This window comes from Heterobasidion irregulare, assembly GCF_000320585.1.
Source record: "Heterobasidion irregulare TC 32-1 unplaced genomic scaffold scaffold_03, whole genome shotgun sequence".
NCBI lineage: Eukaryota > Fungi > Basidiomycota > Agaricomycetes > Russulales > Bondarzewiaceae > Heterobasidion > Heterobasidion irregulare.
Genome location: NW_009258199.1, coordinates 408,323 through 424,404, shown reverse-complemented (window position 1 = coordinate 424,404; position 16,082 = coordinate 408,323). Strand labels below are relative to the sequence as shown.

At 53.7% G+C, this 16,082-nt stretch overlaps 8 protein-coding genes across 8 annotated transcripts; 4 read left to right on the top strand and 4 right to left on the bottom strand.

Annotated features, from left to right (window-relative positions):
- Window positions 1-81: 81 nt before the first annotated feature.
- Window positions 82-4,139, top strand: HETIRDRAFT_471964 (uncharacterized protein). The gene is made up of 16 exons (XM_009545162.1): window positions 82-255; window positions 310-382; window positions 441-762; window positions 819-1,183; window positions 1,240-1,535; window positions 1,599-1,676; window positions 1,729-2,102; window positions 2,295-2,423; window positions 2,476-2,541; window positions 2,596-2,808; window positions 2,863-2,967; window positions 3,024-3,145; window positions 3,198-3,277; window positions 3,333-3,492; window positions 3,548-4,056; window positions 4,111-4,139. Exons 1-15 carry the CDS (start codon window positions 252-254, stop codon window positions 3,939-3,941), a joined length of 2,781 nt encoding a protein of 926 aa, XP_009543457.1. The 5' UTR covers window positions 82-251; the 3' UTR covers window positions 3,942-4,056; window positions 4,111-4,139.
- A 238-nt stretch (window positions 4,140-4,377) lies between these two features.
- Window positions 4,378-5,623, bottom strand: HETIRDRAFT_155130 (uncharacterized protein; the record flags this gene model as incomplete). Its single annotated transcript, XM_009545161.1, has 7 exons — window positions 4,378-4,528; window positions 4,583-4,734; window positions 4,808-4,851; window positions 4,901-5,012; window positions 5,066-5,099; window positions 5,204-5,366; window positions 5,446-5,623. The coding sequence occupies 7 exons, from the start codon at window positions 5,621-5,623 to the stop codon at window positions 4,378-4,380; spliced, it is 834 nt and encodes a 277-aa protein (XP_009543456.1).
- A 729-nt stretch (window positions 5,624-6,352) lies between these two features.
- HETIRDRAFT_380890 (uncharacterized protein) lies at window positions 6,353-7,106 on the top strand. The gene has a single exon (XM_009545160.1). The coding sequence runs from the start codon at window positions 6,481-6,483 to the stop codon at window positions 6,976-6,978; it is 498 nt and encodes a 165-aa protein (XP_009543455.1). The 5' UTR covers window positions 6,353-6,480; the 3' UTR covers window positions 6,979-7,106.
- Window positions 7,071-8,418, bottom strand: HETIRDRAFT_62337 (uncharacterized protein). The gene is made up of 6 exons (XM_009544961.1): window positions 8,346-8,418; window positions 8,120-8,278; window positions 7,953-8,066; window positions 7,782-7,897; window positions 7,566-7,730; window positions 7,071-7,509 (listed from the first exon to the last, which is right to left on the bottom strand). Exons 1-6 carry the CDS (start codon window positions 8,348-8,350, stop codon window positions 7,412-7,414), a joined length of 657 nt encoding a protein of 218 aa, XP_009543256.1. The 5' UTR covers window positions 8,351-8,418; the 3' UTR covers window positions 7,071-7,411.
- Window positions 8,419-8,578: 160 nt separating this feature from the next.
- On the top strand, window positions 8,579-9,243 carry HETIRDRAFT_170147 (uncharacterized protein; the record flags this gene model as incomplete). The annotated part of the gene is made up of 2 exons (XM_009545159.1): window positions 8,579-9,163; window positions 9,223-9,243. 2 exons carry the CDS (start codon window positions 8,579-8,581, stop codon window positions 9,241-9,243), a joined length of 606 nt encoding a protein of 201 aa, XP_009543454.1.
- A 561-nt stretch (window positions 9,244-9,804) lies between these two features.
- On the bottom strand, window positions 9,805-11,636 carry HETIRDRAFT_425355 (uncharacterized protein; the record flags this gene model as incomplete). Its single annotated transcript, XM_009545158.1, has 9 exons — window positions 9,805-9,939; window positions 10,015-10,122; window positions 10,185-10,201; window positions 10,258-10,285; window positions 10,340-10,665; window positions 10,713-10,822; window positions 10,879-10,964; window positions 11,131-11,427; window positions 11,487-11,636. The coding sequence occupies 9 exons, from the start codon at window positions 11,634-11,636 to the stop codon at window positions 9,805-9,807; spliced, it is 1,257 nt and encodes a 418-aa protein (XP_009543453.1).
- A 556-nt stretch (window positions 11,637-12,192) lies between these two features.
- On the top strand, window positions 12,193-13,323 carry HETIRDRAFT_471952 (uncharacterized protein; the record flags this gene model as incomplete). Its single annotated transcript, XM_009545157.1, has 3 exons — window positions 12,193-12,760; window positions 12,818-13,114; window positions 13,169-13,323. The coding sequence occupies 2 exons, from the start codon at window positions 12,193-12,195 to the stop codon at window positions 13,111-13,113; spliced, it is 864 nt and encodes a 287-aa protein (XP_009543452.1). The 3' UTR covers window position 13,114; window positions 13,169-13,323.
- A 1-nt stretch (window position 13,324) lies between these two features.
- Window positions 13,325-15,962, bottom strand: HETIRDRAFT_62330 (serine protease S53; the record flags this gene model as incomplete). Its single annotated transcript, XM_009544960.1, has 11 exons — window positions 13,325-13,641; window positions 13,708-13,959; window positions 14,021-14,030; window positions 14,100-14,185; window positions 14,241-14,322; window positions 14,376-14,520; window positions 14,572-14,619; window positions 14,677-14,752; window positions 14,814-14,981; window positions 15,043-15,483; window positions 15,543-15,962. 11 exons carry the CDS (start codon window positions 15,960-15,962, stop codon window positions 13,561-13,563), a joined length of 1,809 nt encoding a protein of 602 aa, XP_009543255.1. The 3' UTR covers window positions 13,325-13,560.
- Between the last annotated feature and the right edge of the window lie 120 nt (window positions 15,963-16,082).

The following is a 16,082-nucleotide window of genomic DNA, read 5'->3' as shown; positions in this document are numbered from 1 at the left end:
TGTTTTGTTTGACGGTCACGCAGTTCACACATTGGCGAGTATTGGCGTCTATTGACCGCCTGCCACCTTCGGCCACTGGCACTTGGTTTCAGATCCTACCAAGTTCACCTACGGAGGCAAGCGCGATTCGTTGTTGGGATCTATCATTATCCTCTTTTCTCCAAGACAGGCAACCTTTATGAACCTTACGTCCATCACGACCTAATTACCTCCAGCTGAAGAGAGTTAAAGATACCCAACGAATTCCTGCCATGGGTGCGTGGCATTCTGCTCAACTGACAATATGTATGCTGAACAAAATACACAAAGATTCTACAATCGCGAAACAGCTTGTGGACAAGATGTACGAGAAACGAAAAGCAGCTGCGCTAGATCTCGAAAAGTGCGTGTCCCCATGCTTTTCATCTGCCCCGCTAAATCAACTCTCTTTATGTGCTCAGACTTATACGAGAATGTCATCAACAGGGCGATGAGCGTCGCATAGCACAGATTGTGGATCAGCTCACCGACATGTTCACCAGCACCTCTAATGCGCTCCATGTACGGAACGGAGGTCTCATCGGTCTTGCTGGGACTGCTATCGCCCTAGGCGTGAACATCGCGCCGTACATGGAGAGGTTTCTGGAGCCGCTCCTCATCTGCTTTAACGATCCCGAGAACAGAGTTCGTTATTTCTCTGCAGAGTGCCTGTACAATATCGCGAAAGTATCGAAGGGGGAGGTGCTGGTGTATTTCAATCCTATATTCGATGCGCTCAGTAAAGTGAGTCTCGCGTTCATAGTCCGGCACTTGGCCCTACAAGTAAACTTTCCGCAAAGCTAGCCGCCGATCCAGAACTCTCTGTCAAGAACGGCGCCGAACTGCTTGACCGCTTGTTAAAGGACATCGTCGCAGAGTCTGCATCCTTTTATGTTCCGCATTATCCTGGGACGGAAAAATTACGAGAAGAGAATGATATGGACAATGGCATTGTTGTGCCTCATCCAGATGAGTTAGACAGAGTGGATAGGCCTGGTGCAAAGAAGGCGTTCTCTCTTGCACGCTTCATCCCATTACTATCCGACAGGATATATGTCATCAGTCCATTTACTCGCAGCTTTCTCGTCTCATGGATAACTGTCCTCGACTCTGTCCCAGAACTGGAGCTCATCACATACCTTCCCGACTTTATGGATGGCCTCCTGTAAGTCTCTGCATGGTCCTTCTCATGGATGGTACTAACTTCAGTTTTCTTTGTAGTAAATATCTGTCGGACCCCACTGAAGACGTTCGAATAGCTACAGAGAACCAGTTGGGAGAATTTCTGCGCGAAATTCGTGAAGTGACTATCGTTCGTAAAGTCAAGGAGGAGCAATATAGGGCGCGCGAAGCGGAGCAGGCAGAGCCGACCCGACCCGATGCCGAGAAGGAAAAGATGTCCGATGTGAACCCATCCCAAGCGGACCCTGCTGTGTTTTTGAGAGACAGTGAAAGTGCTCTAGACGAGAACGACAACGAGAAGATCAACGGAGCAGATGAATCGGATATTCCAGAGCGTGACACCGGCGGTACGTGCACCGCAATCTCATGATGATATACAGTGTTGACTGTATGCATAGCTTGGATACCTGGACAGGGCGTTCATATCGATTATGCTGCTATCATCGAGATACTGATACAGCAGTTGGACAGTCAGCGTAAGCAACGCGCGTGATATTATTGCAGTTCCTTGTCTAAGTTTCTCTTCAGATGATGAAATCCAGCAGTCTACAGCTCTACAATGGCTCGCAGAATTCCTAACATTCGCACAAGAGGTGCTGGTTCCCTTCACTCCCCGTCTCATACCAGCCATCCTCCCAAATCTCGCACACCACGTCCCCATGATTCAGAGTTCCGCCAACCGTACCAATAAGCTCCTAGCCAATGTCATTCAATCGCTCCCCCCACCCTCAGAGACACCCAGTCGACAAGGTACATCCGAGCGGCCACCACCATCAGCTCCCGCACGCAACGTCCCACCGTCACCCCTCCCTGCTCCAAATTCACCGGCGGCCTCCCGCCAGTCTACTCTCCCTGGCCAATCTCGAGAGCTGAGCTCCCCTGAATCTATAGCAGAATCAACTGTGCAAGCTCCGCCAGCTAGTAATATCGCGATACAGAAACGAGCGAGCCTATCTGCAGATAATGGTGCTTCTCGCGGACTTGCGCCTGTGGACGTCAATGGTATCAGCGCACCATCCCACGGCACTCGTTCACACTCGCCGGTGTCGATGCGGAGTACACATCAAGCGGCGCAGATGGATCGAGATGCCCAGAATCCAGAGGCTTTTGACTATCAGGCGACGGTAAATGCTTTGACGATTCAGTTCTTGAGCGAACACGAAGAGACGAGAGTTGCTGCGCTCAAATGGCTCATCATGCTGCACCAGAAGGCGCCAAAGAAGGTTTGTTGTTTAACCATATATTGAGGGTTTCGTTCATTGCGCAGATCCACAGATTCTAGCAATGGACGACGGCACTTTTCCCGCACTCCTCAAGACTCTCTCAGATTCTTCAGAGGAGGTATGTTTTGACTCTATTTGATCAACATGCATGTCAGATATACCTCGATTACAGGTCATTAAACATGATCTTCAACTGTTGGCTCAAATCTCGTCAAGCTCGGAAGAGAGTTATTTTAAAGCTTTCATGATCAACCTTCTGGAGCTTTTCAGCACCGACCGTCGGTTGCTAGATACACGAGGCAGTCTTATCATTCGACAGCTATGTTTCAACCTCAATACTGAAAGGATCTACAAGGCGTTTGCTGAGATCCTGGAGAAGGAAGAGGTTAGCGCGCTATCATCTGTGCTGGAGTCGAGTCTTACTGGAGCTCTTGATCAGGACCTTGAATTCGCTAGTGTCATCGTCCAAAAGTTGAACATGATTCTCATAACATCACCAGAATTAGCAGACTTCCGGAGGAGGCTGAAGAGTCTGGAAACACGGGTATGTCTCTCTCCAAAAAAAAACCTCAGTCATGATTGCTGACTGCCACTCTGTAGCAGGACGGCCAGGCGCTATTCGTGACCTTATATCGATCATGGTGCCATAATGCCGTCGCCGTGTTTTCTTTATGCCTTCTCGCCCAAGCTTACGAGCACGCGTCTAATCTTCTTAGCATCTTGTTCGTCCTTTACTTTCATCTATTTGCCGTCGCCTTAGTGACTTTTCTATAGTGCTGATCTCGAGATTACTGTGCCACTGCTGGTTCAGGTCGACAAGCTAGTACAGATGATCGAGTCACCCGTTTTCACATGTCGGTGATAATAAATCTGCTGTGATCAGGTTTGTTGTTCTGACTATATCCTCAGATATTCGTTTGCAGCTTTTGGAACCTGATCGATATCCCTATCTATTCAAGTGCCTCTATGGCCTTCTCATGATCCTACCTCAAAGCTCTGCCTTTGTTTCTCTTCGCAATCGTCTCAACGCCGTAAACTCTGCCGGCTTTCTCCATATCGCTCCTAAACCGTGCGCATATTCTCCCTTCTTTCTCACACATATGATCTTTGACGCATATGTGCAGGCCAGTCTCCGCCATGTCCACGCGGTCCAAACTTGCCCGAGATGAGATCAAATGGGCTGACCTCCTTTCGCATTTTCGGGCCGTGCAGGCAAGGCACGAGAAAGCTCGCCGCATCGCCCTCGGCACGTCAGGAGACAGCTTCTCGAACGGCGTTTCCTCCGCATCTGAGGCCCCGTCATCATCTCGTCCTTTGATGCGACGGAGAGTGACTGGTGGGGAGCCACCTGTACCGTTACAGTCAGCTGTGCGGCCACCCTCGCGGTCCGGTGGTGCTTTGAGCCCATTGAATCCTAGGTCGAGGGTTCAAGGCGGGCTGTTGGCGTCAGCGCTATCATCTCAAGGGCAGGCTGGCTCCAAGCCGAAGAGAGGATTGAGCCTCAATCGGAAATCATGATAGGGACACAGGATTTCACGCCAGAATCCTGTGTTGTACATACAGACACTTTCTCTTTGTGAGATGTCATCCATGCCTTCGTCTTCGCTGCGATTCCTGCTTCTTTGTCAGTTCAGTGAGTCGACAAAGCCGTATATTAAAACATATTACTTGCGGACCTTGGATATAGATACATCTCACATTTGCCTCGGCGTCTCTATTTCATTGCCGCGGGGCTGGCACTTGATCTGATTGAGTTGCCCAAAGACGGGGTGGGTCACTGGTGGGTCTTTCTGGGAGCAACCCTATAAGGATTTAAATCATATCAACAAACCTTTGCTCGTGGCGATGAGGCCGACAGAGAATTTGTGGGATACACGGGAAATGCAAGCTGTCATAAGATCTGATACAAAAGGCGTAAACGGCAACAGCCCCCCAGCACTTTTACAATGACGGACTAAAGTCCAGCTCGATCAATCGGGGCCACTATATGCCTCCGTATAAGGCCAATATCATCATCAGATAGCCCGCAATACGTTCTGGCGTACTCTTCTGCACCTCCATACCGCTCTTTGAACATGCGGAGAAAGGCGATCATAGTCTCGTGCCTTATAAGGCATCAGCTATCTAAGGTCGAATGAGTGTGGTTTGAAGTAACGTACCGCGAGGAGAACATGTTGAGCGCAGCTTCCTGATTCTCAGCGAAAATAGGTTCTTTTTCTAGGCGTGCCATTACCATCTCGCGCGCAGGCTCGCGGCCGACGCGTGTCAGGGAATAATCCGTGGCAATAATTTCCTCATCGACACCTGCGAGCTGGTCGATGCGATGCGTGTCGATAGATTCGTCAATTCTTAGATTGTATCAAGACGCGAGGTAGAGCGCCTACGAGGAGCAATATTGCGGCCACGACCCCTGTACGGTCTTTCCCAGCTGTATACAGAGTGAGATGAGTTATCAACTTCAAATATTGCAGACTTACCTGTACAGTGGAATACAAAGCTGTCTTGTGGTCTGTCACGCACATGGCGCAGTATGGTCCCAAACGCAGGACCACCGGAGTCTAGTATCTCAGAGTAGAGTTGCATAAACGCCTTGAGAAACAATTTAAAATACCTCAATGTATTGATCTAACACCAGTACGTACCTCTGTTTTCCCACTGGCATATAGCTGAAAACGTCTGAGTCCATCCACGGCAACTTTGGTCAGTGCAAACATAACAATGCTGCCATGCAGACATGCAAGAAATGCGAGGACATATGCCCCCGAGAGATATACACGTACCGGGCCATCATCTCAGGGCTGTAGTCTTTCTTCTCAAACACTGGCACGTGAATAATCTCTACACCGTCTATGCAAGGGGTCGGCGTATTGTATTTCAAGATCTCTGTATCCGAGCGCAGATCGTATACGGTGGTAATTCCAAGGTCGTGCATCCGATGCTTCCCTGTATCGAGTCCAACCATGTTCCAATACACTCGTTGGTCAGATGCGAACAGGGATAGAGAAACGCATGCTCAGCTCGCCATCGTCTGTGATGCCTGATACTTCTCCAGCACGGAACATGAAGTTCGCCCGCGTAACCTCATTGGAGTGCTGGGTGCGATAGTTCCCTAGACATCGCACGTTGTATACGCCAGATATCGAGACGAAGGGAGGGTTCGAGAGTGTCCTTGCGACATAGTCTGGGTCAAGTGCGTCCATTGCCCGTCCAACACGCGTCTCGAGCTCTATTAGACGAGCCGAGCGTGACGACTACACACGTGATTTTGGAGAACGATCGCGTGATGAGCGGCGCGCCAGCCAAGCGCGCTATGTTTTCCCTGTGCTTGACCTCTGATAGACACCTCATGGATGGAGATATATCATATGCCACCAACTCTACACCAGGGTGAGTGGTGTGTATTTTCTCTTGAATTTCTTGGAATATGCGTTTTTGCGTCCAGAATTTGGCTTAGCGGGGGCATTCGATCGGAAGTGACGACATAGGAGTTATTGGGACTTGCCTCTCGACTCGGACGGCTCTTGAATCCCAGCTTTCGACATAACCACAATCGATCCTCTCGACCGAGAAACTCACAATGAAATCTATAAGCATCATTCCTGCATTGTCTTGTTCTCGTCGCTTATCACGCCATCATCCCACCCCAAACCGCCTTTTTTATACTACCTCGACGTGTCTCTACTCATCGGCGGGCAAAAAGTCGAACAAGGACACTGGGATTTCTCAGGGCCACGTCGCCTCCACGACGAACCGCCAAAAGAAATCCGTTCACGGTCAAGACGCCAGAGCAGGGTTCGCCGCCAACGATCCTGCCAACGAGCATCCCTACGACAGCGCTTCCCCGCACGGCGTGGACAAGCCTCCGCGTGCCGCAGACGAGTCCGGAAACCCGGAGCGCATCGGGTTTGCAGACCAAGTAGGTGGACAGAGCGCGTACGCCACCAAGCTTGCGAAGGGCGGCAGCGGAGTAGGGGCGGGAAGCGCCGCCGGAGCAGGAGAAGAACTTTGGGAAGAAGTGGAAGACGATCGAAGTGCGGAAGAAGCTGCATCCCCTGGCATGTTTGGCACCGTCAAGCAGGCCCTCGGCATGGAAACATCGGCGGACGACGTGAAGCAGAACCGCGGAGGCGGCGGTGGGGTCACTGGCACAGAGACATTCACCTCCAAATCTCCCGCGGAACGCCGCAAGTTGTCGACCCTCACTCCAGGTCGGGTAGCAGGAGCATCGGAACGGCAGCACACGAGATATAGGTTCCCCGCACCCGAGGGAGAACTCATCGTGACACGCGCGTCCGAGACACGGTTCGGGACTACTTCCGGGCACTACCCACACTGCGAGTACACGATCGTTGAGACTGCACGTACCCCTGGAATCAACGGCAACACAGAGTGGCCATCCGGCCAGTGGGACAACGCTGGCGTGCCCGGTACGGAGGACAGTCGCGAATATATGCATGTAGACAGAGAGGACCCATACGATCCTCCTGGTGTCGAGAGAGACTTGAAGTTGAGATACGGAGGCCGAAAATGGAGGCTGGAGGATCAAGTGGACTGAATATGTTTCCAAGTCATCATTGTCCTCTTGTAACAGTGTAACCTCGCGTACTATCATACGTCGAGTCGTTCAGGAGACCAGTCGCCCATAATGCTGGTTTACAGTTTTATGAGATTTCATAAATCATGCAGCATGTAGGGTATGCAATGTACGATAGCAGCGCCTCGAGCCTACACAGGAAGAAAGACGAATAGTGCTACAGATGGAGAGAAAATGTAGAGGCAAGGAAGAAACAGACAAAATAACGGACCGCATCAGCTCCCAATCGACTCCCAACCCCAGAAAGCCGTTGGTCTAAGCGTGCGGGGCTTCATGTTATGCATTACGGCCCGCGTTTTGACCGCCGCCTCACTCCAGAACCACAAATTATCCCCTAGACGTCTCGTGCAGACAGACGAAACCAAAGCTGGTGCTCGAAAACAGGCCACGTCGCTTAGAAGAGACGGATGGGCTTGCCCATCGTCGTCTTGATGTGGAGCGACTTGACGTTTTGCCAGTTCTTCTTAAGAAGAGAGACAAGGAAGTTGATGCCTTGAGAGCATGGTTGAGCAACGCGAAGGTAAAGGAGTAAAAAGAAGGCAACGCACTCAACATGACGTTGCCAAGAACCTGGTCCTCCGTCATCTGGATGTGACCGACGGCGACACCCAAGCAAAGAACCTTCTTCAGCTGGAACTTGATGGTGGAGCGGACCTCAGTGAGCTTGATACCCAAGTCCTCCGCGTGAGATACGGGGGTGGGGAACTTGCCCGCTATACAAGGCTGTGAGACCAGGAATTAAGGAGGACGATAATTCTGCGCACCCTTGGAGAGACCGGGACCAAGAAGACGAGGGATCTGCTTGATGAGAGTCTCAGAGGCCAAGAAGGCGTCGTACTTCTTTGCGAGCTTCTTAACGAGCTTTTTGTTCTTATTAAGCCTAATGAAACATTAGACGCGTCGTTCAATCGAGAGATGCCAGGAAGTGCACTTACTTCTTCAAATCATCAACGGACATGTACTCGAGATCGATCTGCTTAGCACGATCGATGTCGGCGGCATCGGCAAGAATGCAAATGGACATGCGAGGACGGGGGACATTGGGAAGCCTGTGCGCAGGCGTTAATGCTGTGAATATCTCCTAACAACATATGAAGCGCACTTGACGGTTCCGGAGAAACGCTTGTCCCTCTGGGGGTCGTAGTTCTTGAGGCCAATCTGAAGCTCGATGGTCTCGACAAAGTTGCGGCGTTTCTCGCCGGTTGCCTCTGTGAGCAATTCCTTGACGGAGCCCCGCACACTTGCCACTGAGAGCTTGCTGCTGCACTCCGCGACTCAAATATCAGATTTCTGCGCGTAAAGCGGTACACATGAGTAGCAGAACGAACCTCATGTTGTAATTTTAGGAACCTAGGGAGGTAAGGTGAGTAGACGACGTTGGTCGATGGTGGGAAATTTTGAGTTCTGAGTGGCGTCCGACCAGATCCAGCAACTGTATAGCGTGACATTGTGTCACACATTGCATCGCCGTTGTCACTGACTCAAGTAGTGCATCGGTGGAATACACGAGGACACACAACTATCGGTTTTGACGTCTGATAGTCCTTACATTCCAGTCCAGATGCTTCATTCACATAGCACAACTCAGGCAAGCTCAATTACTCTGTTAGGTCCTCAGGTCATCGGAAATCATGTCATCCTCGATCGCATGTTCGCATTCCTTTCCTCACAAGACATCTTAAGTGTCTCGAGAACCTGCCGCGTGGCAAATGCAAATGCAAAGTCATATTTCCGTCGGGCGCGCGACATCAATCGACGATTGAAATGTTTCTTCCCCGACTTGACCACGTTCCGCGCTTTACAGGCGCGCACAGGCGCTGTCATCCCCTCATCGATGTCTCTAGATGATCGCTATAGAGAGGATAAAATAGAGCTCCATGTTCTTCGACCGCAGCTTCTCGAACTCGGCAAGTTCCTGCTTGCAAACGGCTATGAATTCAGGCCCAGCGCACCTTATCAGGGCTCCAATTTTGAGGACACCTGTAGTCGTCTCACTAGGAGCATTGCCTTGTGGCAGGGTGGCTCCATGAATTATGCCATTCATCACCGCATTCCTCGCTTCTTTTTCGTTAGACGTTCTGTCGACGATGGGAATGATGTTGCCGTCGAGATTACGACAGTCCGGTCATCCAAAGTTGGCAACATGGTAAGTTTCAATCATATACCTTGGGCCTCAAGGCCACAATACTGAGAATCTTTACGCAGTTGTTCTCACGCGCACTTTGATACGTAATTGACGGCCCAGTGGATATCGTTGTATTGCTGTGTCCGAGTGCGGTCTACGCTTTCGGTCAGATCGGGATCATGTCGGCGAGCAAGACGCGCGGATGGTTCGGCGGCAAGCCTGCCTCTTTCAGAACACTCCATGCGCTACGGTGCGATACCAATGCGTACAAAAACCGCAACGCATGCAGAAAGGCGCAGAACCGGAATCTCGTTCTTGCCCGCGGTGTGGGCAGACTTTGCTGTCGATCAGATCTGCGCGAAGCGGGGGAGGGGCGCTTCGCCGATCTTCGGGCGCTTGGACGGGTCGTCCTAACCTTCCTGACCGTGTCCGCCAGCGTCCGCAACGAGAGCCGAGACCAACTCGAGGCCAAGTTTCTCTCTGCAGGGATTACAACATCTTCGTCCGAATTTACATTACATGATATGTTCAGCACGCGTTCGCGCAACCGAGAATCCGAGTGCTCTAGCGGTACATCGCCCGCGACAATAAATAGCGCCTTCGCATAAGATCACACCCGCACCCCCGTCTAACCGCATCCAAATCAATCCCCGCAACATCGATCACCGCGCGCCCGCCGTCTCCGCCCACTCCCGGCTGCCCATCTGGACAAGACGGGAGCAGCAGCGCGCGAACGCGAACAGCTCCTCCTCTCCCGAGAACATGGATGCCGAGCCGACAGTCTCCGGCGAAAGACCCTGACAGCCAGTGCGGCGCGCGCGTCAGTGTACCCAGACGGGTGAGAAGACAGGGTGGGAGCGAGGTGTGCTTACGAGGTCGTCCATCACGCTGCGCATGTGGTCTGATATCTCCGCTTTGGAGGTGCTGTCGTCTGAGAAGATCTGGTATATGGGTAACTCGGAGGAGACGAAAAGCTTCGTCTGTGAAGCGAAACGGCAGTCAGCATCAGCTTCGTTGATCGTCGATGTTAAAGGACAATGACCTTGCTCTCGTAGCATGCTGAAGATAAATAATTAGCGCAAGGTTAACGACGCAACGAGAAACCTGTCACGCACCATCGATGAACGTGATGAATCTCCTCGCCTACCCACAAGTCAGACAACCACCACCACAAACACACCACACCACCCAACGCACCTTATCCTTCTCCCCCAACCCCAACCGCGGAACATCGCACAAAAACACAGTCCCGAACTTCCGCGTGACCTCCAGATAGTCCGCCGCGCTCAGCGGGCGCCCGCACAGCTCCTCGAACGCGAACAGCGCGACGTGCGACGTGCTCTGCGGCACGCGCAGCGCGCGGCCCCAGATGTGCAGCTCGCGCCCGCGCACGACGGGGTCGGCCGGGTCGGCTGCGGTGAGCGCGTCGAAGAGCTTCGACATCTCTGCGCGCGTGCTCGCGTCGAGCGGGTGGTGGTATACGTGCGAGAGCGCACGGGGAATGCGACGGTAGTCTGTCGCGTCTACGCATGAGCGGTGGAAGCAAAGTGAACGAGGCTAGGAGGCTGACCGGTGCCGGAATCCAAGTCGGTCACGCTGAAGCGCGTCTTAAGGATCTCGATCGCGGGTATAAAGCTCGACCGCTGGATGCCGTTCTTGTACAATTCGTCGGGGTGTCGACTGCACGGCATTCAAAACGATGCACGGAGATCAGGTGGATCGGGATGCACACTTACTTTGATGTGATGACACAGACTACACCGTGATCGAGCAAGCTTTCCAGCAGACGGCGCAGAATCATCGCATCCGCAATATCCGTCACCTGGATGTAGGTCAATCAAGGTGTACGCAAGCTAACGGCAGTGCACCGATTAATCGAGACAAGCGCATTTGCCCTGGCCAATCGGAAGGACCCACACATCTCGCAGATGCCGAGGGCAAAATGTGCGCGCTTGGACCAACCAGTGCTACCGGTCCACTCACCGCACCTGAAATTCGTCGAAACACAGCACGCTGGCCTCCTCCGCGAGCTCTCTCGCCACGGGGAGGATGGAGTCGCCGCCTTCGTGCCCCATGCGGCGCTTCGCGGCATGCAGGCGCTTGTGCACGTCGATCATGAACGCGTGGAAGTGGACGCGTCGTTTGCGGGTGATGTTTGGCGGGAGCGTGCGGTAGAAGAGGTCCATGAGCATAGTCTTGCCTGTGCCAACGTCGCCGTAGAGATAAAGGCCCGCTGGGGTATTAGCGGTCGCTCGTTCAGAGGGTCTCGAGAACAAACGGGTAAGCTGTGTGGGGAGCGCGGCGGTGAGCATGTTGTATGAGAGGCATGATTGAGATGACATACGATTGAAGATTGGATATACGATGGTGGGAGAGGCGGGGGAGTGTAAGAGATAAGGGCATCGTGCAGGTCCTGCAGCTTCTGTATGATGCGCGTCTGATGATCGTCCGGTTTGAGGGTGCCAGCTTCGATGAGCGCCTCGTACTGCTGCATCGGCGTCGAAGTTCCTTGAAAAGGGTATGAGTGAACTGGGTTCGGCCATTAAAATAAAAAGCGAACCTTCACCATAGTGTGAATCATTGAGCTTTCCGTGTAATATGGATGCCTCCGCATCGTTGCTGGACGGAGACGCGGTGGTCAGGGAGGAGTTGTACCGGCGGCCAGAGAAGGATGGCAAAGGGGCCAGAGTCCTCTGAGGTGATGGTGAGCGAGGTCGAAGGCTAGCATGCCGCGATGGTGAAAGCAGACGGCGATGGACATGAGGAGTGGTGTACGGACGGATGAAGGCCGCTGGCTTCATTAGTAGATCGCGAATGTCAGAGCAGGTTCTGATGCTGTATCCTGAGAATGCGATGGCCGAGGTTTTATGGAGGGTGTTTGCGAGGGAGGGTGCTCGGAGGCGGGAGGAGTGCGCGGCAGTGCAACGCAGGTCTCGGAGCATCGAGCTTGTCTTATCACGTGCGCCCCGACCCGCTTTCGGGGCAGTCGCCGATACCCGACTCCTGTGGCGAGTCGCCCCGAGCGGACGCGCAACGCAGGCAGCGGAGCGATGGACGCAGCGACCGAGTCCTACCTGCTCCTGCTCCTCTCCGATGGAAACCTGCCGACGGGCGCGTTCGTAGCCTCCTCCGGCCTCGAATCGCACACCACCCACGCCCTCGGATCAGCGCGGGATCCGCTAGGATCCACCGTCGCGTTCGTCCGGGACAGCGTACAGACGTACGCCCGGAGCGCGCTTCCGTTCGTGCGCGACGCGCACCGCGCCGTCCTCGCCTACGCGTCGGGTGTATCGGGCGCAGGCGCAGATGCAGACGCAGACGGCGCAGCAATTCTGGACACGCTGCTCCGGTTGGACGCGTTGTACGAGGCGAACACCCTCAATCACGTCGCGCGGCGTGCGTCCTGCGCGCAGGGCGTCGCGCTGCTCACCCTCTACACCAAGGGCTTCGCGTGCCCTCCGTTTCTTGCCTCCGTGCAGCCAGAGGAGAAGAGGGAGAAGGAGCGGAGGGTGGCCAGGCTGGTTGATCGTCTGAAGCTGCTCGTCCGCGGCGAGAAGACTCATGGGCACCTCCCCGTGTGCTGGGGCGTCTTGGTCGGCGCTCTTGGTCTATCGTTAGGTCTGAAGTCCTCGTGCCCTTTTTCTTCGAATTTCGCTAATAGCGGCAATGCTTTAGAACGAGGCGCACACCTGCACCTCTTCCTCCACGCTCGCGGCCTGCTCTCTGCAGCCATCCGCATGAACTCTATTGGCCCCTACGCCGCACAGCAGCTCCTCCTCCACGCAGTCCGACCCCTCGTCGATGCCGAGGCGAAGCGCACCGAAGGTCTTTCCACCGGCGTATTGCGCGAGGCCGATGAAGAGGAGGACGTGTTCGCCCAGGGTCGATTGGGTCCCGCGAGCACTTGGCCGCTGGGAGAGATTATCGCAGCTCGTCATGACCAGTTACATTCAAGGATATTTAACAGTTGAGGTAGGTTGATTCCTCGGTGCTCTGAGCCTTTGCGTGATTGAATACCTCACGCAGAGCTCACTGTCAACCCACGCCCTTGTCGACGTCGCTACATCCAACGAGGCAAGTGATCGCACTCGCGTTGTTTGTCAGCGATGTGCTGCATCCTCAGTCCCTCAGTCGATATAGATTTTTCTGCTGAATCTATCCATCCGCCCCAGATGGGGAGAAGAAGATGCATCTGTGCCGTGACATTTGGATCTGAGATTTGTTACCCTTCACTCTGTCCCCTTTTGCATTGAACGCAATCTCTCATCTCAACTATCCTATCTCACTGCCCATGTCCTATTGATGTTTGACACGTCCTTACCCCCGCCCACTACTAACCTGATGTGTCGACCCATCCATCGTTGTTCAGCAAGTCTAGTCGGTACGCAATGTCCTCTGCGGCATGCTCATCTCATCACTCAGCCACTCAACACAATATCCTTCAGCTTTCCAAAATTCGGCGTGCCGAGGCCAGTCACTGGATCCCACCCCTGCGTCGCCTTGGCACGCAGGCAGAGACTCATCAGCATCCTGTAACCTGACCAGATAATCGCGTCAGGGCTCACGTTGAATCCGGGAGTGCCACAGCCCGCGTTGTTCCCCACTGTGACATCGTTGAGCCCTCCGACCCCCTTACCATAAAACAGCGGGTTGAGAAACCCGAGCGGCGGAAGACCAGACGCGATTCGCGCGTCGTTGAGAAGCGCGACGACGGCTGCGAACGTGGGCGATGAGGCGGACGTGCCCCCGATGAGAGTAGGTCTGCCCTTGAGAAAAACGCGGAAAAAGTCGCCTTGTGCAGAGACGTCGGGGAATGCCTAGACAATCAAGGTGTGTTCGCAGACGGTATGGTTTGGAGGACAAGTTCGAGAAACTCACTCGGCCGCTTCTGGGGTGGCGAAAGGAATTTTTTAAGCTTTTTTTTTTTGGTTGACGAGGCAAAGGACGTTCGACGCACTTGTTGTACAAGCCATCGTACGTCGCGGCTGGGAGCTTGTCGAGGTACGACGACACGGCATCGTTTTGATAGGATGGACGAGCGAACTGGCGATGGCTTATTAAGAAAGCTCATCAGATCATGTAGCAAGAAAGAACCCACGTAGTCGCTGAATCCTCCTCCAGAGAAGAACCTAGAGACCGCGATCTCAGGTATATGCTGCGTTCCTCCGACAGAGGTCACGCTATCATGAGTTCGTGAGTGGAGAAAATCCGTGCGATAAAGCAAGAGGCTCACTAAGGACAGCTGGCGGGAAACGTGGGGATGAATCGTGTGGCATTGCGGCCGTCGTTGGTCAGGCATTGCTGCGTCCTCGGATCGGGATTCCCGTCCCCGACGCCAAAGTCGCCTGAACTGAACAGAACTGAGACACCGCGGGCACCTGCGGGGAAAACTCTGTGACATGACTCAGTCGACGAACAGAAGGAATTACCAAGCTGGGCCAACGTTTGACACAAGCGCTCCGCATAACTTCTCGGTACTGTATCGACGAGCCAAACATGAGCCTCCGAACACGAATGTGAGATAAATTCCGTACCTGTCTGCTCATCATCACCGTAGGACGTTGAGATAGTGAACGGGATACTTTTTTGAACAAGAACATAGTGAAGCCACTACGACAACATAGAGACCCTGATCAGGATACCGATTCTGAGGGTCACGGCCTGCTCTTACCTGGATGAAAGGTTCGTTGCTGCTGTCCGACGGCATTCTGGCGTCCGGGACGAAAGGCGCCCTTCCTCCGGTGGAGTAGAAAAATCCAGGAGTAGGATATGCCAGGCCGAAAGCGAACTGCACGTCCAGGTTCCCTTCCGAGCCCGCGTCAGCAAGGTTCTGGTCGTTCTGACCGCCTATGCGCCTCATCAAAACTAGAATCCAACGAACCCGACCAAGATAAAAACACACCGTTTATCAAGGACACGTTGAACGAGGAGCCTCCGGCCTCCGGCCTCTGATCCTTATAGAACATCTGGAGATCCTCGAAGTTCGCAAACTGCTCCAGATATCCCGTGACGCCTATCTGGTTTTGGCCGGACGCGGACGGGGCGTAGCCCGCAGTGTGATACAGCTGCTGCAGACACCTGATCGTGATCACCCTGTTGCAGCTCGCGTCGATCTCGGTCCCCGAGACGGGGTCAACGATGGGCGGGCTGTCGGCATCTTGTTGCGAGGAGGCTTCTTCGGAATCGACGATTTGGAGGGTTGATCGGGCGTTTTGGAGGCGCGCGAACATGGTGGTGGGTTGAATAAGCGCGATGTGGGCGTGGAGGGCCGGTGGAAGGCTGTAGCTTGTGGTGCGCACTACGACATCGCCGTCGAGATCGTGTTTCCAGATATGATAACGCTATTCAGAATCGCTTGAGATCGAGAAACAATATCGGGCTGAGCTCGAGCGAGACTCACGGTATCCAACATCTCTTCGGCCAAACGAATGGACACGTTGACCGTGATCCAGTCCCTCGCCGGTGAGTGCGTATAGGCCTCTCGCTCTAGGCCGTGTCCCAGCAGCCACGCCTCTACAGCATCCAAGCTCGCAGGATGCGGAGCAACCAAACTCTCGATCTCCTCCTTGGACAGGTGTTCGCCGTACCGAGCGTGCCCCGGATCGCTCACCTCGTACAGGTGCTGTTCCAGCACGGAGAAATTCGGCTGAGGGAGCGCGATGCGTAGTGTCACTACGTGATCGACAGGCGCTGGGCCGAGCTTGACCCAGTGACGGGGTGGATCGATGCGCTCTTTGAGGTGGAACGGGAGAACAGTCGGACCGGCAAGGGAAAGGCTCAAGCCTGTGAAAATGAGGACAATGTAGCGACGAAGTATCATGGCGAGGGATTGGGAGGGAAGAGGAGATATTTAAGCCAGCGCATTGCATACAAAGATTTTGGAACGGACTGGGAGACTCCAGGCGAAATAGCAATTGGTGACTGACTGTTGGCCGTTATA